Source organism: Protopterus annectens, chromosome 1.part2, assembly GCF_019279795.1.
Source record: "Protopterus annectens isolate FY-2018-M chromosome 1.part2, PAN1.0, whole genome shotgun sequence".
Classification (NCBI taxonomy): Eukaryota; Metazoa; Chordata; order Ceratodontiformes; family Protopteridae; genus Protopterus; species Protopterus annectens.
The window spans coordinates 1,223,760,186-1,223,785,913 of record NC_056727.1 but is presented as its reverse complement, the minus strand read 5'-3'; the positions used below and the strand labels follow the sequence as shown (position 1 = coordinate 1,223,785,913).

The following is a 25,728-nucleotide window of genomic DNA, read 5'->3' as shown; positions in this document are numbered from 1 at the left end:
GCACAACACCCTACATTAATGTATTGAGGTTGTTAAAAACAAATCTCTGCCTAAGCCTCCCAGGTTCTCAATCATCAACTGATTCACAAGCTGTCATTGAGAACCATTTTATGCCTAGACAATTTCCACTTTTGTGATTTAAATAACTTATCCTGTTTGGTTAGAGATTGGCTTTAACCATCCCATGGTTGATAATTATATATTAACCCCTAATGAGAATAATTTGGATCATACCATAGATAAGTTGAAGGGACCCATGCATTGGGTAAAGCATTTGGGAGCTGCCTCTGTCCATTATTAGTACAGGGGGGCAGTCCTGGGGTAAATATTCTGTTTCCCATCCATAGATATAAGTTGTGCTTAAATATGGACTGGGATGAACTTTGCTATATTTGGATGGGGAATCTGCACCAGAAAAGCAGTATTCCCTGCTAGCTATACCTGTCTCTCCAAACTGTTCTGTTGTTGTTGCAGAAGAGGTTTAGATCCCTAGACTGACTGTTTCAGATGCCATTTGACTTGCTGATGTGCAATAAATCCATCAGTAATGGGTTGGAGGATGCCTTCTATGCCAGACAATGGTCACCTCTTAGCAGTCTGTAGGATACCAAGTATAGTGACAGGGCTTTGAGTCAGCACATGTAGGACATGTTGTTTAGGCCTTGTATCCTTTCAGTAACATATCTGTGTGGGCATTCTAGTTGCTATATGTGTCTTGACAGATACATGCCAAAAGGGGGATTATATTCAATGACTGGCCTAATGACAGCCGAGTAAAGGGGGGAATGACATTTCTAGATCTAGATACAATACTTTTATTTATAAGCTGTGCAATATAGGCAACTTTCTTAGAACAATAGACATGTGCTGGTCAAAAGTTAGGTCACTGTCCACCTACATTCCCAAATTCCAAACAACTGCATCGACTCTTAAGAGCGTATTGTCACTATGGTAGTTTCCTGGGGAAGATGACTTCCCAAAGGATACAATAATGCATTTTTTGGCATTTAGTTTCAATCCGTGATTGTTGAACTAATTATTTATTTGGGACAAAGCTTCCTGCAGGATAGCCAAGTCATTTGGGGATTCAGTGGCTCCTTCTAGTTTATAGTCACCTACAAACTTAGTCAGCCAAGAGACCTTTGGTGTTAGCTTTTTCTTTAGAAAAGTAGATGCCAAATAGGAGAGGTCCCAGCGCAGAACACTGGGGGACTCCACTGGTGACCGATCTCTTTGTGGAGGTAACTTCCCTTATTTTGATTATCTGCATCCTATCTGTGAGCCAGTTGGAAATCATACAGGTGACATAGGGGGTATATTCCCAGTTTAATTAGCTTTTCTACTATGCCTGAGTGGGAATTGTGTCAAAAGCTTTGGCTATGTCGATGTGTGTACTATTTTGTCATCCATTGCTTTGTTGACCTTTTCAAAAAAATCCACCAGGTTGAGAAAGCATGACCTGCCCTTGATGAATCCAAACTGAAATGGTTCCAGCATTTGGAGGTTCCCTCGGTCCTGATTGATTAATTCTATAAGACTTTCCATGGCTTTGCATGTGAGGCTGGTCAGACATACGGGATTGTAATTGCCTGGGTCTGTGGAATGTCCTCCCTTATGCACAGGCATGACTGTAGTGGTTCTCCATTCACTTGGTACAAAACCTGTATGGAGGCTGAGATTGAACAGTGTTGTTAGGGGTGTGGCTAAATTGTGCACCATGCTATTTAAGATGCATCCAGGGATATTGTCAGGACCCACTGATGCAGTATTTCTAGCTTTTGATTGCACTTTTAGGACTTGATCTTGTGTGAAAGTTGGAGGTGAGCCATTTTCAGGTATATCTTGAGGGACAGAAGGATGGGAGAAAGAGGTAAAGTTAGAGCTTAATTTTATTTGCCAGTAGGTTTGCTATATTTTCAGTCTCAATGCAGGTAACATCATTCATAATCAGCTCATTGTAAACCTGTGTTGTGCTTCTGAGATTATGAACACAGGTAAAAATGTCTTGTGATTATCTTTGGCCTGGTTAGCTATTTTAGCCTCAGACTTGTGTTTGGTGCAGTTTATTAAGCTTGGGAGTTGTTTGTTTACTTCAGTGACAAGTCTCACTGGCTAAAATTTTTGTTCTCCTACAGTACCTTTTTTAGACAAAGGTCAGTTCATCAAATATCATCTTGGCAAACTGTAATTTCAAAAATATAAGTATAGCACTGTTCAATGCTATACAAGCTTGAACAGCAAAATGTCTAAACTCAAGGTCTTCCTTTACCTTGAAGGCACACATGTTTTGCAGAAACTTAGTTCCAGTGCAAAGACAGCATTCCTTCCTTGCCAGGTCTCATCTAGTCAGCTCTTAATAAAACTAGCTATCACATCATTGTCAACTTTAGGTCCCCTTCTAAGTCCTCTTCTGAGCATGCTGATTATGTAAGTCAAATCAAAAAGCTCTCCATCAAACTGAATACATTTATGGGAGAACGTAACTACCCTGGTATAAACAAGCACACCTATTCCACTCTCAACAAACACAGTCAAATATTCCTCCATTTTATTATTAATTCCTTTGATCACATTTTCCCCTCTTCATCAGGGGTGCTAATCTTCTTGACCTTGCCCTTATCAGCTTCTCCCCTCATGTACTACACCCAATGTCACTAACTCCATAGTAAAATCTGATCACCTAGCAGTACTCGTCTCTTTTAAAACACAGTTTGACCCGTCCCCCCTAAAACATTATTTCATAATTACTCCAAAACAAACCTCCTCCTATTTACAGACCTTACTGACGATTATAAAGTTACAATTTTCCAAATAACCCAGTGTCTGATGTTTCTGCTTCTCCTTTGAATTCTATACCCCAAGTGACTAATGCATCAATAAGTCTGTTCTCATCAGCCATAAGAATAATGCTAAATTCAGAAATGTGCCTATATAGCAGAATCCCCATATAAAAAACATTATAACAAAAAGAAGTAAACAATAGACTTTGAAAACTACTCTCCCAATATAAAAGAGACTTGAATAAATACAACAATCAAGGGCAACAACAAGGACTGCAAGGCAAGGCATGACCTCAGGGTCACGGACAACTCTGAAGATAACCAAATGGCCTTCCATGTCTACAACAGGAAACTTGGAAATGAAGTCCACTCCCGTACTAAGTTTTTTTTTACACCTTTACTGAATTATCACTTATGACACAGGCAAAATCACATCTGTATAAAAGTAGTTAAACCATATTAACAAGTTCAAACTTACAAACATTATACATCACATATATTGTTATATACCATAAAATCTAAGCAACAGTACATCAATTATTCAATTCCTTCCTCTCTTATACCTCTTTCATCCTCTAAAACATTTTTCTGCCTGTATTGTTGTCACAATTTCCATTTTTTTCTATGTAATTTACTCCCTCCATTTTCTATAGATCCTACTTCCTGTTCTTTTATCTCTGTTAAATTATTCACTACTTCAAGTATAGGTGATTTAGATTTTAATTTCCATTTTCCATTAATTGCTCTTTTTTGGAGTCACTAGAATTAAACTTAATAAAGCCTTACTATGTCTAAGCAATTCAGATCCTGTACCCCAGCTCAAAAAATTATTTCCTTAATTACACTCTTTTGCTCGCCCAATATTCCTTTGTAGGGAATTTTTTGTCTGCCAACTCATTACACTCCTAAAACGGGTCTATATTAGAAGAGTGAAGCGATGAAAGAGCAAACACTCTTTTGTTGACATGTGAAACCCGAAGTCTGAAAACAGCGAAGTTACGGAACAGCGATTTTTTTCCCAGTGAAAAAAATCGCTGTTCCAAAAAAAAAAAAAATTATAAAGACAAAATAAAGTGGGGGGCATGTCCCCCACATCCCCTGATGTGGGGGACTGTGCCACCTACACCCCCTCTACTTAAATATACCAACTTCGAGATTGCACCACAGTGGAGAAAACAGCAAAGTCCCGCGAATGGCCCAGTGATTTTTTTCCCTGGGAAAAAAATTGGTGTTCTGTAACTTTGCTGTTTTCAGACTTTGGGTTTTACATGTCGACAAAAGAGTGTTCGCTCTTTTGTCACTTTGCTCTTCTAATGTAGACCCTCCTAAAACATATGCCCCCAGTTACGTCTTTCTTCTCTATCACACCTCCAACATTTTCCATCTACCTGAGAAAAAGTCTTTGCAGTCTGCTTGGTATATAAAAGTATCCATGTAAATACTTCCAGGAAAAAAAATCCTGAATCTTCTAGAATTTGTTGCATATTTAGGGGACCACACATATTTCCTCCCATTGTTGTTTGTGGATTGCATACCTAATATCTCTTCCCAATCTTTTCTGACCTCTTCTGATTGATTCCTATAGTTACTGTGCAAAATTTTATATGCCCTACTAATTATTCCTTTTTAACAGCAGCATCTGATCTAGATTCAGTTAAAAACTCAACGAGTGCAGTCTTTAATTTAGGATTCTAATATCCTAATCTTTTTCACTAGACTCTGACATCAATCCCTGAAAGAGAAGCAAATCACTAGCCTGCAATCCAGATGTCTTCTTCCCATTATATTACCTTTTTATCTCTAATTATTTGTTCCCAATAACTTGGGTCCTTTACCAGCTCCTTCCAGTAAATTCCAACCCCATCGTGTCTATTCTCTGTGCCCCTAATTGCAGTCATCCCTCTCAGCAGAATCGTTCTTTATTCCTGTATTGGCTTAGTTCTTAGTAAAATTTCTACTTTTTGAATATAATATCTCACTTTTTTAATTTCCCCAAATCTTTTGGGTTTCTAATACCATGACAGGAATGGACACCATTCCTAAGTCAAAGAACAATTAAAGTTCATGAAATTAGTATTGTTTCAATCTTTGACATCAGCCAGAAGTGCTCTTTGCAGTACCTGCAATGTACCCTGAAATGCCTCCTTCTGCAATTTGTATGGAGTTACATGTATTGGTAACATATCTAAATATGAGTGTAGATTCTTTTTTATAAGATCCATTGCTCCTACTACTATTGGGACCGTCTGGGTATCTTTCTTCCACATTGCTCTCTTTTCTGCCTGCAAATCCTGATATTTTATGACTTTGTGTCTCTCTGTACACAAGGCACTGTAGTCACTGAGTGTGGCAATTTTGATGATCAATGCTACTTTTGTCTTCTTTTCATGGATCACTATATCTGATTTTCTAACATCTGTTTTTTGAAGTGTTGGTAATGGGTGATCCCATGTGATGCAAACTTCATCATTTTCTATGATGCTTTGTGGCTCATGTTTCCAGTGTTTTTCAGCCACTTCAATACCATAATGTTTGCACAATCCCCAGTGCAACAGTCTTGCCACATTATTATGCCTTTCAGTATACAGTCCCTCTGCTATTAGTATGTCACAACCACCAACAAGGTGTGCGACTGTTTCCAATTCGGTTTTACAAAACCTACATTTGTCTTTCTCTCACATGTTCAATGGACTTTGTAAACCAACGTGTATGCGACCCACTATTTTGGGACACCAATATTAACCTTTCATCCCTTGGTTTGAATTTGCCTCTCCTTAACTTTCCCTGTGTTTATTCCTGATCAACATGAGGTTCTTCCAGAAGTTTTCTATACTTGCAACTATATTTATGCATTTTCCACATTACTTGCCTTTTCATCTGGTTCTTCACCTTATATTCTTTCTTTTGTTTCTGGCACATTCAGATGCTGCCTGATTTTTGTCTACTTCTGGTTTGATTTCCATTCCTGCTTGACGCTGATATGCTTCTGCTAGATTAAGCAGAAAAGTCACCTTAGATTTATTCTTCTCATGTTTCAAAACACTACTTTTGGGTCTTGTGAGGTCAGGTAGATATGTGTGGAGTCCCACAATTGCAGATCTATAAATGTAATCATTTTCAAGAAGGCCCATCCCTCCTTTGGAACAGGAATATATAATCTTGGTATGCACTGATATTTATAAATCATTTGGTGAGCATGAAGCATCCTTCTAGTTTTCCTATCTAATATATCCAACATGTTTTGGGGCCAGTCAATCACTCCAAAACTGTAAGTTAGTACAGGAAAAGCAAATTGGTTTATAGCTTGGATTTTGTTCCTAGATGTCAACGCTGTTTTCAGGATTAATTTAAGTCTTCTAAAGTATTCATTACTAAGTTTTATTCAAACTTGTTCATGTTTTATAGCTGATCCTTCATCAATTCCCAAATATTTATACACTCCCTCTTGCTCAAGTTCTTTTATGTCACATTCTTGTCCCAAAGTAATATTTTCTCGGTGATGCAGTTTTCCTGCTTTAAAGGTTGCTTTTGCACATTTATCAAGATCAAATGACATTCTTATATCATTAAATAAAACTCCCAAACCAATAAAACAACCAGTGAAAAAAAAACAAAATGTACTAAGAAAAAACAATAACACTGGTTGCAACAAGGATAAAAACAAAAGCATTTAATGGAGTAAGCGCTTTCACAGATACACCGCTTCTTCAGACTGCAATCAAACAAACAACATCACATTTAAATACTAAAACAATCATACAATTAAAACATAGCTTACTTAAAGGAACACTGTATAGCAACTCTTAAAAACAATAAAATCAATGTTTCAGTGGCTTTGCTTTGAGAAAGGGTTTAAGTGAAACCATGCTGTTCAAGTCCGGGGGCTTGTCAGCAAGGAATCGCAAAATCCATTCTAGTTCAACTAATTCAGTAGTATGTTTAAAGTCTCCCCTTCTCTTTTTAGCAACTACAATCTGAAGTACTAAAAACTTAAATGTGTGGTCCATGCCTTCCTTCATGTTATGAAGAGCTAGTGCACTGTTTTCTTTCATATTCCTGATGTCCCTAAAATGTTATAGTATCCTGTCTTTAAGGCAATGATTCATTTTACCTACATAGAAAGAAAAACATTTAACACAATAGCTAAAATAAATAACATTACAGGTCCTACAGTATGCATAGATATTGGGTCAATCTTAAAGCCTAAACTGGGATGTGTAAATGTCTGCATGCCATACAGTTTCTGCATGCATAAGTACTTATTCTCTCTGACCTAGGAAACTTAGTAAAATCATCAGTTCTATAACACAAATGGCTTTTCACAGACCTATTATTACGAAAGGTAAAGTTTGTTTTTTCACCTATCACCCCTTTAAGCCCAACTGTAGACAAATGTCCCAGTTCTTATTAATAACCTCACATACCACATTAATGTCATTAGCAAAGGTTAAAGGCAGCCGTAGCACATTGTTGGTGCTACGTCCAACATCATTCCTACTAACTTCCATCTGTAAGGGAACAATATTCTCATTATAATAAGGTTTACATCTATCAGGCCTGGTTCAACAGGCCTCAAGTATACATTTATCAATGTCATACCCTTTATATCCTCTCTCAATTAATTCTGATTTAAGTTGATCCAAAGCAAGTTGCAATTGGTTGTCATCATTATGTAGACGCATCATCCTAAAAACATGTCCTTGTTTAATATTCTGTTTAGTGTGTTTCGGGTGCATACTATTGTTGTGCAACAGGTTGTTCTTCCTCACTGGTTTCCTATACAAACTAGTCTTGATAGAATCTAACAGATGCTTGCTGACCTCAACGTCAAGAAAATCTATTTCATTAGGAGAATATTTATTTGTAAACCTCAGAAAACTCGTAGTCCCATTCAGATATACAATGAAATTAGTAAGAGCTCGTTCAGAACCCTGCCACAACAAAAAAATATTGTCCACAAATCTTATGTACCAGGCAGTGGATCCACTGAACAGTTCACTAGAAAGTATATACTCATGTTCCCATTTGACCAAAGAAAGGTTGGTATAGCTATTGGCACATGCAGCGCCCATAGCCACGCCAACCTTCTGTAAATAACATGTCTCCTAAAAAACAAAAACATTATTATCCAATACAATGTTAAACAATGTACAAATCAACTGCACTTTATTATTCTCCATCCCCTTATCACAAAGCAACTCTCTTACCTTCTCAATACCCATTCATTGGGAATGACAGTAAACAATGACTCAATATCTAGAGTCACAAAATAGCAGCCATGCTTAACGTCTCTCCATTTGGAGCTGAGCATATTCAAAAAGGTCTCAGTATCTTTCAAAACTGTTGAAAAACTATCCTATCTAAAATTGGATGTAAAATTTTCTCAATGTATATGGAAAGGGGTTCTGTGGCCCATCCTCTACTAGAAACAATAGGGCACATTGGCGGATTTCTCGAGTCCTTGTGCATTTTTGGTAAGCCATATACTACGGGTATCACAGAATGTTCAACAGAAAAATAATTAAAGATGGACTCAGATATCATACCAGTGATCAAAAGATCAAAAACTAAAAATGATACTCTATCTATAATCCCTTTGACCATATTAATGAGCATGCATTTGTATGTATTATGATCATCAAGTAAAACCAACATCTGTTTGATATACAATTCCTTATCTAACAGCACTATACCCCCTCCTTTATCTGCGGGTAGTATCTCAATAGAATGTAGTTGTTTCAACTCTTGTAGTGCCTGTTCATGATAGGACATGTTAAAAAACTGAGGTTTAACATTACTATCAAACGCTTCCCTTATCTGTTTATCACAGATTTCTACAAAGGTATCTATAGTAGCATTATTCGGTGGAATATACAGACTAGGCTTTTTAAACAAGCACTGGACAGTCATATCTTTCTCAAACATGCCTTTCAAAGTTAAAGTTCTATCAAACAGTCTCAGATCTTTCAGTACTTCAACTAGATCTGCTTTCTGAGCTAGAACAAAGCTCACTCCTGTATTAAGCAATGACAATTGCATATCAGTAAGCGTATATGATGAGATATTAAAGACTATACCTATTTGAGTCTTTTGCCGTTCTTGTAGTGCTCGTCTGTGCTGTGCATTCTCCTCATTTTCCCATTCCTGGTGCGACTTCTCAAGTGACCCCTAATCTGTAGTGGATTGTGGAGTACAAAATGCTCCATATTGTTTGCCACTAATGTACTTCCATCACTGGTAGCCTTCAGTGCTGGCTGTAACAGTTTCGGTTCCTTTTGTCTAACCACTTGACCATCTAGTGGTTGCAAATTTGTAATGCTATGGTCTTCACCTCTAGTTTGGCTTACAACAATGTTGTTAATCATTCTAGCATCTGCAGTCTGTTCAAATGCTCTTCCGTTCCTCAAAGCTGTTGCTTCAGATTGAATGGATGACGTCAAGCTCACTCGACCAATTACCTCAGCCGCTCCTGCAATACTGGTGGCTGTAGATCCTCTGGCAGTTTCACGTTGCAGAGAATTAACATTAGATCTCTCCCTGGCCCAGAAAAAAACATTCCCGGTCTTAAAATCATTTAAGTCCCTCTGGAGCTTGCATGTCGTAGTGGCTAAAAGCCTTTTTTCATACATCTGGATACTGTCATGTAGCACATCCATCTTGTTGCCTAATACATCAGATGCATATGTGTCATACAACTCATTCTGCAGCTTATTAATGTCATTCAGCAATTCATGCTCTTGTAGTAGAAAAAAGTCTATTAATAGCTGCATGTACTTAGCACTACATTCAAGATTTAATAACTGCCGTTTTCTTAATAACTCTGGTAAGTTTGACCATATGGCAGCATGGTGAGCACTCTTAACCCTCTAGGTGCAACACCATGCTTAAGGGAAGCTTCAAGGTGAAAGCACTGCCACGACAGGCGGTTAAATTTATAAAGTTTATTTTCCAAGTCTTTATATTTGGTCAAAAAGTCACTGTAACTCACAACATCAATCTCAGCAGCATTGTCTATTGCAGATAGATCAGTTGTCAGCAGCGGATTGCTGTTAGAGCCCAATAGAGTTTTTGCATTCCTGCAGCTGCCTTCTGTAAAGAATCAGAAGATATTCCATTCTGGGCTATTTCAGCCACTCCTTCTGTCATGTTCGGTTTGGAAGAATAACAAGTAAAAATATTATTAAATAAAACTCCCAAACCAATAAAACAACCAGTGAAAAAAAAACAAAATGTACTAAGTAAAAACAATAACACTGGTTGTAACAAGGCTAAAAACAAAAGCATTTAATGGAGTAAGCGCTTTCACAGATACACCGCTTCTTCAGACTACAATCAAACAAACATCACATTTAAATACTAAAACAATAAAACTTATTATGACATAATACAATTAAGACATAGCTTACTTAAAGGAACACTGTACAGCATAGCAACTCTTAAAAACAATAAAATCAATGTTTCAGTGACTTTGCTTTGAGAAAGGATTTAAGTGAAATCATGCTGCACTAGCTATTCATAACATGAAGGAAGGCATGGACCACACATTTAAGTTTTCAGTACTTCAGATTGTAGCTGCTAAAAAGAGAGAGGGAGACTTTAAAAATACTACTGAATTAGTTGAACAAGAATGGATTTTGCGATTCCATGCTGACATGCCTCCGGGCTTGAACAGCATGGTTTCACAAACCCTTTCTCAAAGCAAAGCCACTGAAGCATTAATTTTATTGTTTTTAAGAGTTGCTATACAGTGTTCCTTTAAGTAATCTATGTTTTAATTGTATGACATCAAAATTAGTTTGATTGGTTTAAATTTCAATGTTATGTTGTTTGTTTGACTGTAGTCTGAAGAAGCGGTGTATCCGTGAAAGCACTTACTCCATTAAATGCTTTTGTTTTTAGCCTTGTTACAACCAGTGTTCTTGTTTTTTCTTAGGACATTCTTATATCATCTGAAAAAGTTTTGACAATTTGCAGTTGTGCTTTCAGTTCCTCATCTGATGAGCTATGCAATTTTAAATCATCGACGAAGAGAAGAAGAAGTCTTTTCTAGGAGCCAAATTATAGCCATAGCCTAAGCTGTTAAGTAGACAGCTTAATGGGTTTTGGGCAAGGCAGAGTAGCAGCTGTGACAGAGTGTCACCCTGTAATATCCCCCTTTGAATTTTTATCCCTAGGATAATAATTTGTCCTTTATCATGGCTTAATTGTAAAGTGGTCTGCCACTGTTTCATGGGCACTGTAATGTAGTCGATCAGTGTAGGGTGTATCTTATATATTTTAAGCACTCTTTTATCCATGAATGTGGGATACTGTCAAATGTTTTTTGCAGTCAATCCATGCCATACTTAGATTCTTCCCCTTTTTACAGTTCTCCACTATGACTTTATTTAACAACAAATGATCCATTGTTCCATATGACTTTCTTTTATTGCCCTTTTGTTCTACTGCCATAATTGAGTTTTCTTCTAAATAACTATAAACTCTGTTGGCATCAATCCCCATGTATAGTTTGTATGTCGTCAGAAGGAAAGTTATTGGTCTATAATTTTTAGGGTAGCTTGTAGGTTCACTCTTAAGTAAGAGCATTGTTTTTCCTGTTGTTAGCCAGGTTTGTGTCTGTTGGGGTGTGCATATAAATAGCTCTTACTCATGGCAAAATCTTTGTGCAAAGATGTTAATACTTTTCACCAAAAGTTAGGTACTGCATCTGGGCCTGGGGCTTTCCAATCAGAGGCTTTTCTTAACTTTGTTTCAATCTCCCTGACTGTTACTTCATCCCATTTCATATCTTGTACCTTTAAACTTCTTATTCTTTCTTTTACTTCTTCTGTCCATTTAGCATCTTTGTTATGCTCCACAGGATCTTAATATATACTTCTCCAAAGTGTATCTATTTCTTCTTTTTTTGGTGGTCTTTCAATTCCTTTAACTTTTTCCCCCAATTCTCTATAAAACTTTTTTGGGTCATCAATAAATTGCTTATTTTGTACTTTTCCTTTATATTTTTCTGCGTATCTTCTAAGTTTTTCCGCCTGTGCTGAAATTTTTAGTTTGTTATTTGCGATAGAACAGACAGATCCTGATCTGTTCTCATACTGCACATTGCTTTTATCATGTCTTTTTGTTGATCTGTGCCCTCTTCTATAGTCCGCTAACAGCAACACTTCTTGTCTTAATTGCTTTATAGTTTTCTCTGTTCGATACTTCCATGATGGTATTCAATTTCTCCCCTTCCTTTCCCTCACTACCCTGTGTTCTTGTGGTAGAACTTTATCAGTTATTCATTTAGCTGCACAATAATATATCCTGGTTACTTCTGTTATAGCGCATGGATCTCTATGGACAGTCCTAATTACTGTGTTCATTTGTTTTATCAGGTTTATATTATATTAGCGAATGCACTAAATTGTGAATGCTATATAATCGACCCACAATACCCGGAAATCCAAAATGTCAAACACAAGGATCAGCGATTGCTTTCCTTTTTCCCCCAAAAAAATCACCGATCCATTAAAAAAAAAAGTCCAAACACAAAATAAAGTGGGGGGTCTTCGCCCCCCCCACACCCCCCCCATGCTTAAATATACCAACTCTGAGATTGCACCACTGTGGAGGAAATGGCAAAGTCCCAAAAATGGCCCAGTGATTTTTTTGCATAGGAAAAAAAAAATCGCTGTTCCGTGCTTTTGGCATTTTGCCATTTCGAGTAATCATGCTAGATGAAACAGCATTCGCAAATTTAAGCATTTGGTTTAATAATAACATTTCTGACTTTTTGAGTTTTATTGACCTTTTGCAGTCTTTCGCTGATCTTATTATGTCTATTAAATCAAACAACTCGTCTCTTTTTTCATTTTCTTCTAAACTGAGGGCACATCCCTTGTTTTCTGTTTCCTGCGGGCATTCTATAGAAAGTTCTATAGCATCTTCCTGTGGCACATTCTCTTCAGTTTCATCCTATGCCATCCATTGCTCTGTCATATGGGAACTCACTGGCCTATCACTCCTTAACATTGACTGCATCAGATTTTCCACAGATTCCTGTTCTTTCCCTTGCTGTCCAGCTTCAAGTGAAAGTTTATACTGGTTTCCTGTGGAAGGCTCCAAAATATCTTCATATGGCACCTGAACAATTGCTTCCCATTCCACTGGTTTCCCCTTTAATTCGGATATCCATTGCTCTATCCATTTGTGATGCTTTCTAAATTAGATTTTCTACACTAAATCCTTCACTTCGCAGATACTCCATAACCTCAGTTTCTATTTCTTTAACTTCTCCATTATTAATCTTTTCTACTTTTTCTCTTTGTCTTCTTATTTTTTGTATTGTAAGGTTTTCCATATCTGGATTCCTTTGCCTATATTTCTCTTCAAATATCTTTGGTGTTGCTCATTTTGTATTGGTTAGTTTTGCTTTCTCCTTTGCATAGATATTACACCATATTTAATCTATTTTTCGTTCCTCTGTCCATATTTCTTCTTCAGATGTCTCCTGATCTTCCTGTTTCTCCTTACTTTGTGGACTCGCTCCATCTTGCTGTGATGTAACCTGTGTTAGACCTTCTATACCAAATCCTTCACTTTGCAGCCACTCCATAACTTCAGCTTCTATTTTTTAACTTCTACTTTACTAATCTTCTTATCTACAATCCCTCTTTGTGATATTATATTCTTTATTGTGAAATTTCTCATATCTAGATGCCTTTGGCTATATTTCTCTTTGAATATCTTTGGGGCTGCCTTCTTTATATTGAATAATTTGGCTTTCTCCTTTGCATAAATATTGCACCATATCAAATCTCTCTTTCTTTCCCATGTCCATATTTCTTTTTTATACTTTTCAAAAATCTCTAGGTTTTGTTGTTTATATTCTTGTACTTCCTTGGATGCTTCTTTTTCCAAACAGATCAAAGTTTCTTAATCTGTATACTGTTTTTCACAAATCTGTTGCATTAATGAATATACATTTTTATTTGAAGCTTCTGACAGTTTTTCTTGTGGAAGTATTTTTCTTTCCTCTAATTTCTCTCTTAATCATTTTGTATATCTTGTGTCTAGAAATTGTGGGCTTTTTGCATAATTGTAACACTACATAATTTCTTTCTTATCCTCAATAGTCCACTTTATTGTCTTTATGGCTCTTCTTTGGTCTATTTGTTTTTGTCATTTTTGTGGACTACTACTTCCTTCTACAACAGGGGGGGCCATCCTCTCACTGGGCCTGGCCTGGCAATTGTAGGAATGTTTCCATATTTTGAGGGTTCTACACTGTCATCTTTTACAGTCCTGGCAACAGTGTGCCTACCAGGATTGGGCACTTTTTTATCCTGGGTCTTGTGCACCCAGCTATCTTTTTTTAATTTTTAACCTACTTCTGTCCATGATATATGCTATATAAATACAGTCTATATATCAGTGTCGTCTTGGTGAGATTTTGTAAAACAGGGTCCACCCCATGAAGGTACTCACCAAGACTTGAGGATGAATTCAATTTTAGCAATACTACCCCTTGCTTGCTGACTTATCTCTCCATTCGGACCCCTATCCTATACAACTGATGTTATTCCCCTTAAGGGTCATTCCAAAATGCCATTCTTTCATTACTTCTTGAATTACCCCCCACTGCTTCATCATCATCATCCCTTTCCACTTTGAGTTGTAGCTTTCAGCTTGTCTTATGTAAAAGAGCCTTAGCTGTGTAGCTCTAAATATCTCTCCAAATAAGGCCTAAACTACCTTGTTCTTTTGGAAGGATCAACATTTTCCACTTGGCTTTTGTGCTCTTTCCCTCCCAAATAAAATCCTTCAACTCTTTATTAATTACTATCCACAACTTCTTCTCTGGTTAATAAAAATATGCCTGACCTGTGTATGAAACTAAAGGGATTAAAAACATTTTTTACTGCTTGCATCTTGCTATCCATATCCATAGGCAAGAGCTTCCACTTTCTCATTTTTTGTCTTATCTTTTGTTTAGTCTCTTTCCACATATCCTTAGCTGCCATAACAAAAGCCATTTAATATGTACTCCTAAATACTTCATTGTATCATGTCCCCATATATGTGTATCACTGAACCAATTCATGTGTGGGTACATAGTTTATAGCTGTAGCCTTTGTTTTATCTTCATTAATTTTTGTATCCCGATAAAACCGAGAACTATCTTAGAATATGGCATAACAGTGAGATATTGTTTTCTGGTTCCATCAGGTACAAAACAATATCATCTGCAAATAAAGCCTACTTTTTTTGGATATCATATCAATTATATCCTTGAATTTCTGAGTCCCTTATTATTATTATTATTTTTTTGTTTGTTTTGCAAATGGCAAATATAACGTAAATAAAGGGGGAAAAGGATACCTCTGCCTGGTTCCTCTATTCAGACACACAGAAGAACCCTCCCATGTTGGTTTTAAACTCCAACCCTTCATATATCCTTCTAATTAACCTTATTATTGTACCGGGAAGTGCATATGCTTCCATTGCCCTGCTCATAGACTCACAGCTTACTCATCTAAATGCTTTCTCTGTATGAAAACCCAGCAATAACAGTGGTATTTTCCTACATTCTGCATCTTTCCCGATCATCACTGTTCTATTAACATTGTCAAATATTTGCCTCCCCTCCACAAAACCACATTGGCCCATATCTATCAATTTTGGCACCAGCTTTGTCATTCTTGTAGCCATTACAGACATAAAAACTTTATAATTATGGTTTAAAATTTAAATGGGCCTATATGAAACTGGATCAGATGGGTCTTTACTGTCTTTAGGCATTAAAGCCAGGATTGTTAATTAATAGAGTGCAGTGCTCAAGTTGGTCCTTTTTTCAATGTATATGTAGATGACCTAGAAGGTAGCCAGAAAAGAAAAGTGTGCCTTCCTTTATATGACAAAATGTTCTGCAAAGGGGCAGATACAAATGAACACTAAGAAATGGCAAGAATAATCTTGGCAAGGATGAAGCGCTAATAACTTAAGGTCAAGTAAACATATAAAATAATCCATTTGGAAAACAGAAATCCAGGAAAAGAGTACATAATTTTGAGAGAATTAGGAGCAACAAAAGAGATAAGGGCCTTGTTTCATGTTAAACGAGCTAAAGGTAAACAGTGCAAAAATTATCAGGTGGAATGCCATGATGTATATGAAAAAGTATCATCATTAGAATATAAAAAGGTTATTATCCCATTTTACAGGCACTTTATTTATGTATGATTTATTTATTGCTTGTTGACAGGGGTAATGCACCAATTCAAAATTACCTGTTTCAGCTATTGCTTTGTCTCAAAATGAAATAATATTACAAAAATTAAGAAGCATAACAATTTATTAATCTAAAAAAACCTTAACAGTACATGGTAAATGCAGAGGGCCCTGTTACAGAAGACTACATAAAGGGCATTTGTATAGTAAGTTAACATTACATCAACAAAAGTTACAAGGGCTGCAGAGATTATGAAACATTTATATGCTTACTGAAGTTAATATGTGTACAGTTACACAAGAGTGAAAAGCCTTAACAAGCAATATTGTAGAAGGTTCTACTGAGAACAAAACTGTTCATTATACAGCAAAAAATGGTCATAATGCAACAGTCAAAAGTGCAACAAATTAGATTCATATCAAGTGATATACGTGAAGTTGAAGACAAAAATCATAAGTTTAGGCTATGAGAAAAGGTAGAAGAAAGAATAATATGATTAACTCAAAGAACAAGCCACCCCAGTGAAATCCTAACAAGTTGCATAAGAGCTAACCTAAGTTTGAGATCCCAACTCTGCAAACTACTCCAATTTTACAAATTTACACCGCTTGCAATTAGACTTCATGAAAAAATCTCCTCATACAACCTGAGACACTACTCACAAGCCACACCAACTCTCGTTACCCCAGAACCAAACTCCACACACTGGACATGCTTTCTCCTCTCAGGCACCTACACACTGGCTAGCTCTCCCCATCAACATTAAGGGAATCTTATTCCAAATTCAGGATGCAACTCAAAAAGCACTTCTTCATCCAAGCCAAATGCTCCTGCTTCAACACAGGACATATCATCTAACCTCTTTTCTTTCTGGGTCTCTTCTCCTCTCTCAAGATTCACTGAAGATAAACCCACTTTAGAAACTAATGTGTATATTGTACATTACACTCTGAATGATTGTACATTGCACTGTGCCTGTTCACCAGAATGTATATACACAGTTTTTTATGTAATTAGTCTGAACTACGTTGTTATTGTTTCCATTTCAGTATTTTTTGTTTGTGAAATGTTTTGTATTTCATCTGGGCTGAGCCTGAAATTGGTCCATATTGATCAGTGTGTACTATCCAGGTAAACAAATTTAAGTCAATAAATAAATAACTATAACAAATGAAAGAAAATTATGGCCGAAACTAGGAAGTGTAATGCCCAGCAAGGCAAAACAATCCTCATCAAGCTAAATTAGTAGCTCAGGAGACTTATCAAGTCCACCAAAGTGAAATTTGAGGTAAAGATAGATTTGCAGGCAAAGGACAACCACAAGGCCTTCTTCCTTAAAGGTAATACACAACAGTGTGTTGAACTCATTGTAAATGGAACTACTTATACAGAGCTGGAGGACAGATCAAACCTACTGGCTGATTAATTTAGCTCCCGTTTCACACTGCTGTCCCTTTGACACATCACAAGAGATACCATCGACCATAACTCTCATGGGTATCACTAGTGAACAGGTCCTCAATATGTTCTCCAAGGCGAAAAGATGCTGAATCTATGGGCCCTGATAATATCCCAGGATGTCTCCTTAATAGCATGAAACATGACCTATTGTACCCTGCAAAATCACTGTTTAATCTTAGCCTTCATACTGGCTTCATGCCTAGTGAATGGAGGACTGCAACAGTCATCCTTCTGTATAAGGGTGGGACATCTTCTGACCTGGTTAATCACAGAGTAATAAGTCCGATTAGTCTAATGTGTAAGGCCTTGGAAAGAATAATCATGGATATTATAAAAAAAAAGACATGGGAAATCTTCAAACACTAGATTCAGCATAGTTTGATTTCATCAAGGGCAGATGTACTTGCTCAACCTGGTGGACTTTTTTAAGAAAGTCACTAAAGTTACGGGCAAGGGCAAAATGGTACATACTGCTAATCATGCCCTAGCCAAAGCAATCAACATTGCTCCCCATTTGGGCATTGAACCTCACAAAAATAGGAGTAAAATCCTATGTCACTCATTGGATAGCCAAACGTCTCACAGATAGGACATAGGGGTTAGGGGACTCTACCTCCATAAAAAGGCCATTCACCTTTGGAGTCCTTTAAAGCTCGATGCTGTGCTCACTCCTTTTTAGTATCTACATTTCAGAAGTTAAAGTGAATGTTAAAGGCCTCTGGCTGACCAAGACTGCAGATGACTGTAAGCTTGGTGCAATTATAGTCTCCACCAAGGACAAGGTCCTCCAAGAAGATTTGTTGCAAAGTAATAATTGGTGCCAGAGCCATGCTCTAAATCTGAATGCCAAAAAATGCATAATAGTATTATTTTGAAAGGAAGCCACTCCTGGGAATTACCGCATAGACAACACAACCCTAAGAATAGACCCACTGGTTAGGAACTTGGAAAGATATGTGGACAATGATTTAGCCTTTAAACATCATGTATCTACTGTTGTAAGGAAATCATTCTATATTGCACAACCTATAAGTAAAGGTATGATACCCAGGTCCAAAGATGTCATTATCCCATTGTACGTATTCCTCACTAGACAAATTCATTGAGTACAATTCTCCCTTTGGTATGTACCTTATCAGGCATATGCAACAACTGGAATACCACAGAGGCTCCTCACAAAAAGAACACACAGCATAAACTACATGGAATACACTTATAACTCAAAGCCTTATCTTTATATTCAGTTTCCTACAGACTACTGAGAGATGATCTATCCCTGGCTTACAAGGCATCACCTGATCCAGTACTGATGGACTTGTTGCACATCCACAAGTCTAACAGCATTAGAAATACACAATCAAAGGACCTAAACTTCATTTGCAACATACATAGAACATGTTGGATGGACAGGTATATTCTCTGTCCATGTGAAGAAGTGTTTGTCCCTGACCCTATTCAAACTTAGCTTTGACTAATAGATGGGATTTGGTAATTTACCCCTGGACTAACACCTATCACCCTATTAGACCGAGGCAGCTTGTGAATACTCTGCCACCTAAACACAACTATATGCCCCTGGGTAATTTATCCTGTCATTTACAAACGGGAAAACATGGCTAGGCTTAAAACTCCTTCTTAGGGTCATTAGACTAGTAATTGCCTATGAACCTCTGTATTACAGAAGGTTTGTATTTAGAGGTGACATTTGATTAGATCCCATTTAGAGGTCACTGTTCAGTTTTCAAGACTTTATCAGCATAATGACTAAGGCAAGAAAGAGGCAGCTGCAACAAAAGATTGTGCATGATTTACATCAGAAACCAAATACAGCAGGGACAGAGAGATGAAAAGAACAAAAATATTTAGTCTTGAGGAAAGGATGCAAGCAGAGATGACATAACAGAAGCTGTCAGCTCAAAGGACAGTGTAGAATCTGAGTGGGTACCATATTTAAAAAAAACGTATAGAAAAAAGGAAGCAGTGCCATTATTCAGGGTGGGTGGCTCAAGGGAGATATGAGAATACATTATGGTGATGAGTGATTTGACCAGACGTCTAGCCGAAGTAATAAAAAAAAAACAGAGAGTATGTTTACATGTACAAGACACTAAATTCAAAAAATATGTTCACATATATGAAAATCTCTACCAGGACTGGCATGCACAGATGTTGGATAAGTAATTAGATAAGCTTGACTAGTAGAAAAAAGTCTGAGTGAGCCATATGTTTTTATCTGCCATCAGAATCTATGTTTCTAAGCTTATGAAAGTCATATTGTAAGATAAATAGTGCGACGGTGTGTAATAAGTGACTAACTACCCATCTGCTAATTCAGTTACCATTATACCTGTAGCTGTAATGAGACAATTATGAAATTGTATGACACTGTGCCTTATTAGGCAGTTGCCTGCAATATCCAACTTTGCAAATTTTTATTGCTGTTTCTTGATCAGATTATATCCAATGCCCTTATTGCTTGAGGCGATTTAATGAGGCAGCTGCAGAGAGGCACATTAATTTCTGCAAAGACCAAGCTGCTCGGCGTGCTGTAAATAAACCTCCAGTCAAAACACCGAACAAGCCACCAGGGAAGACACAGGTATGTAGTGACAGCACATGGTACGCACCAATTTTAAATTCTTTATTTTGATGTCAGTTTAATAATCAACATGTGATAAAAGATAACATCATAGCTGGTTTTACTATCTTAGGACATAAGTATTCATCAAATCTACAACATATTATACGATCCTGTTTCCATATTCTAGTATGCACTGCAGTATATAATCCTGTTTCCACACTCTAGTATGCACCACAGTAAATAATTCTGTTTCCACACTCTAGTATGCACTGCACTATATAATCCTGTTTCCACACTCTAGTGTACACTGCTGCATACAATCCTTTTTCCACATTCTAGTATGGGCTGCAGTATATAATCCTGTTTCCACACTCTAGTATGCACCGCAGTAAATAATTCTGCTTCCACACTCTAGTATGCACTGCACTATATAATCTGGTTTCCACACTCTAGTGTACACTGCTGTATATAATTCTTTTTCCACATTCTAGTATGGGCTGCAGTATATAATCCACACTCTAGTATGCACTGCAGTATATAATCCTGTTTCCACACTCTAGTGTACACCGCTGTATATAATCCTGTTTCCATATTCTAGTATGCACCACAGTATATAATCCTGTTTCCACACTCTAGTATGCACTGCAGTATATAATCCTGTTTCCACACTCTAGTATGCACTGCAGTATATAATCCTGTTTCCACACTCTAGTGTACACTGCTGTATATAATCCTGTTTCCATATTCTAGTATGCACCACAGTATATAATCCTGTTTCCACACTCTAGTATGCACTGCAGTATATAATCCTGTTTCCACACTCTAGTATACACCACAGTATATAATCCTGTTTCCACAATCTAGTGTACACCGCTGTATATAATCCTGTTTCCACACTCTAGTATGGACTGCAGTATATAATCCTGTTTGCACATTCTAGTATACACAGCAGTATATAATCCTGTCTCCACACTCTACTATACACTGTGGTATATAATCCTGTTTTCATGCTGTACACCGCAGTATACAATCCTGTTTCCACACTCTAGTATACACCGAAGTACATAATTATGTTTCCATACTCTAGTATACACTGCAGTATATAATCCTGTTTCCACACTGTAGTATATAAGGCAGTATATAGTCCTCTTTCTCAGTCAGCAAAATCACTCATTCAGAACACTTCAGTTCAAACCACCCTTCAATCACTGCTCCCCCTCATAATTCCATGTTACTGCATAAACCAACCATGATACTCTCAGGCTTTCTGATTTCACTTCTATTTGTTTTGTACCTCTCTTCAGAAGGTCTATTTCCTACCCATCACTCATAATCCAGTCCGCATCTTTTCATCATTAAACCTGCCTATCTAACATTTTCTGGCCACACTAATATGCCTATCTAAAAACAAAATCAGCCCTGCATTCCATTCTTTTCCTTTCCTGTCTTCACTATCATCTCCCCATAAAAACATTCTACCATGTACAACTCTTCCACCACTGTAAAATATACACTGATAACTTCCACATCATAATCCCTAAACTTCTCTACAAATTCATCACAACCACTCTAACACTCTAATACTCCTTATCACAGCCAGCACTTAAATTAACCTCAGACATTACCACCAGTCCCCTCCATTCATAAACAGCACAAATTCTCATATCTCCTGTACTCTCACCAATGCACAAAGCATCGCCAACAAACTCAACAAAATAAATGCCTTCCTTTCCTCCCATAACCTATACATTACAGCTGTCACTGACTCTGGTATCAAACAAAGCAGCCTCAACTTTTGTCACTTCCTTCCCTCATACAATTGTGAGTCAGATTCAAGACCTGTTAAGAGGAAAGGGGGCTCTATTACTCTACAAACACCATCTTAAGCCCACCAGCCTAGCCAAAGCCACACTACAGCAGCCACAGACACCAAATCGTTCCTCCTAAAATTCCACATCAAGAAAAACAAGCCCTTACTTATAGCAGCAGCATATTTTCCTCCCCTTCATCTCTTTCTAAATGCAAATTCCTAATCTCCGAAGTAGTTTCAGTTAGCAACTTCAATAAGAAGTAACATCAAAAATAATCTAATTATCCTGGGGGATTTTAAGATTAACATCTCAGGTCCCCAGTCAAATGATCTTTCTGAATTTCTAGCTAGCAAGACCTCTTACAGCTAATCACAGAACCCACCCATCCAAATCTGCACTTCATCAACCACACATCTGTTGACCTACTAATCACTAATGAACCAGCAATGATTTCAGACATTTCCCTTATCCTGCTACCTTCAATGATCACTCACCAGTCATCTCTCAGATCAGCAGTCTGTCTCTAAAATCTCACCCAAACTAATCTCCTTCAGACCCCAGTGCGCACAAAATACCACGAAACTGAAGAAACATCTGACAACTCTATAATGGTCTACCATATGAAATATCAAAGACCCTAACATAGCAGATAGAACTGCATCTCAAATACTCCTCCAGCTCTGGAAAAATTCTGTCCCATAATAAAATGCATTTTTAAACAAGAACAAACTCCAATGGCTCACAGAATAACTCAAATCTCTCCCCAAACTAAGGGATGAAGCCAAGCAGTCATGGAAAAACAACCCAAACCCCTGACAACTGTGCTACATTTACTAGACTCTGGAACTTGGCTAAACAATTCATACACAGGCACAAAGCAAACCATCTCAAAGCTAGCTTTCTTTCTTTAATACACCCAAACATTTTTGGCATCGGGACAAGCAGCTCACTCAGTGCTTCTCTTTTACAAAGCCTCCTCCCTCATCTCTCTTTCCACCTCAAACAAATCTCACAAAGAAATCAGCAACCTACGTGAAGACATGCCTTTAGACTCCTCCACATTCAGACCAGATTTCCCCTAATTTATCTATCACTGGAGGTAATTTCTAACCCAGCCGCTTCATCAAATATTTACCTTTTGCCTGACACAAAATAAAATGCCAATCACCTGGAAAGCAATTCTCATTATTCCCTGCCCAAATAATCTAAGCCTCAAAACATCTCATACTTTCATCAAGTTTCCATCCTACCCATTCTTAGCAAGGTGCTAATAAAATCAGTTATATACAACTCTCAAGCTACATTCAGCAATAACATCTCCTTACCCTGAAACACCATGGGTTCTGGACAGGTCATAATACAATGATGGCACTTTGGTGCCTACCTGACAACCTTCTCCTCTAAGGTAACTTGACAGGAGCAATATGTGTTGACCTCTCAAAAGCCTTTGACCTGAGTAACCACCAGCCTCCCCCCGAAAAAACATTGGCATTAATAATACATCCATCACCTGGCTCCATGATGTCTTTTCAAACAGATTCTTCCAAAGTTAAATTAGGGTTTTCCTTGTCTTGGCCCATACCTCTTTCAATGGGAGTACTCCACGGTTTTATCCTAGCTCCTCTCCTCCTCTCCAATTCTCTTCTCTGTTTTCATTAATAAACTACTTCATGACCTTACTTAAGCAATAATCCACGACTGTGCGTGGGTAACACAGGATTTACCAATGCTTGGCATGGGGTGATCATAAGGGTGAAGCTCAAGTGATTAAACAAAGCCAAACATGGATAAATCTGGCATTAACCACATACAGGAGTAGATTATTGCTATTATACAACAACATTATTTAAGGGAAAAAAAAATTTAGCTTTTCTAAATAATGTCAGTATTTAGTGCTCTTCCACTGGATTCTGGTAGTCTGAGGCACTTAGTTGACATACTACGCATGCTACACAAAATGTTGTTGGTTGGTTCAGGCATATGAAGCCCCCCCCCCCCCATTAATCACTGATGACTGAAGTCATAAGTGAGTTGCCATTAAACTCACATAGTGGAAAACCGAGTGCACACACACACACACACACACACACACACACATATATATATATATATATATATATATATATATATATATATATATATATGCATAGATATATAGATATAGATATCTATAGATATAGATAGCTATATAGATATAGATAGCTATATAAATACAAATACACACACTTTTGTAACCTGCTCCGTGGAGCAGACTTTTAAATTTTTTTTAAAGCAGTTTGAATTTTGTCCTTAGTGGCATGGTGAAAGTAAGCTAAACTTCTTTTAAAAAATCTTAAACTAATAGTCTCCTCCATGGAGCAGGTTAGAAGGATAGCATTATGGCGCATACTCCAAAAGAAAGACTGGCTGCACAGTGGACTTCTTTCTATTGGTATATGCTCAATTGACAAGAGACACGCTGGTTGGGCTGTCTAATCGGTTTGCTCATTTTTGAATAGCAATGAGCCATTATTGTATAATGTTCGTCCTGTACACTGATAATATGGTAATATTTGGGTCCAGCCATAACCACTCTAAAATCAAAACACAACTGTAAAAAGACCTTAACTTTCTCAATTTCAGACTCATTAACCACAGACTAACCCTTCAAAAACAAACAGCATGCTATTTGGCACCACCTGCAAACTTAAAAATAATTAGCAAAGTAACTCAATATCACTACCCTTTGTGGTGCACCAAAAGAAACAACCAACTCCTTCAAATTTCTTGGTTTGTAGCTAGACAAATCACTTTCATTCTATACCTATATTGAGAAATCAAAGAAAAAAGTTAACTTAACTTACTTATCTTCTGTGTCAGAAAAATCTCTCTCTACCTATCCAAACCAGCCAGGACAGCTATAAACAAAAAAGTCCTTCTGGTTTAACTTGAATATGGACTAAACTCCTACACAACACAGATTATCAAAAAGAAAATCTGCTGTTTCATGACTAATAAGCCATCTCATAAGCACCACTGCTTCACCCTCAAAAAATGGCTCCCAGTGCAGCATACAGTAAAACTGCTACTAGAATCTCTCATCTTCATACTTCTCTGACCTAACTCATTCCTACAACTAGCTGTCAAACTTTATACTAAACACACACTACAACCTCAGATGATGCTTATACCAAACTCCCCCACTCCAACACCCACTAACGGGTCTACACTGCACCAACCACTCTTTCTCCACCCTTGTTCCTAAAATATGGGAATCCCTTCCCCTCACCTAAAGAAACTACAATTTCCCTTTCCCCACCATCAGAAGTGAACTTAAAAAATTCTTCCATACCTAATCAAGCTGTACATGCCATACAACAAACCACTTCAAATAAATGGCTGTCAACCTCTAGCCTTATACTCTCACATCTGCTAACACCTCTTAACTCCTCCATTCACACCTCTCCTGACTCTCATTACCTCACAGCATTTCCACCACCATGTAAAGCTAAAATATAATCATATAAAATTGTAAAATGTGCATCTATCTCATAATTGCTGCTAAATTTATTAACTGAAGAAGGTAGCGGTCAACAATGTCCTGGTCATGACAGACTTCCAAGATGGCTGTTCATGGAGTAACAGCTTAATTTCAACTCTCCCATGTGGAAATAAAACATATAAAACGAGAGCCAGTGAATTTGTCTTTTTTTGGCAGATTTCAGTTACTGGCTAATAAGTGCACTGCCTGGATATCAACAAAGAAGAAATTTAGGGAACCTGAAAGAAAATTAACTACAAAAAGTGAGGAGAAAATATTGTCTAGGAAGAATCCTGCAGCTGTTCAGCAAAGAGCAGTTCAAGCTCCAGCATTGGTACAAGATATGACTTCCAGTAATCTAG

General features: G+C 37.3%; 1 protein-coding gene across 3 annotated transcripts in view; it reads left to right on the top strand.

Annotated features, from left to right (window-relative positions):
- Positions 1–25,728, top strand: part of ZC2HC1B (zinc finger C2HC-type containing 1B) — a 345,180-nt gene that overhangs the window by 280,960 nt on the left and 38,492 nt on the right. For all 3 annotated transcript variants that reach the window (XM_044060265.1, XM_044060266.1, XM_044060264.1), the window contains one exon: positions 19,908–20,053. In XM_044060265.1, coding sequence (XP_043916200.1) covers positions 19,908–20,053 — 146 coding nt within the window. The remainder of the gene's footprint in view (positions 1–19,907; positions 20,054–25,728) is intronic.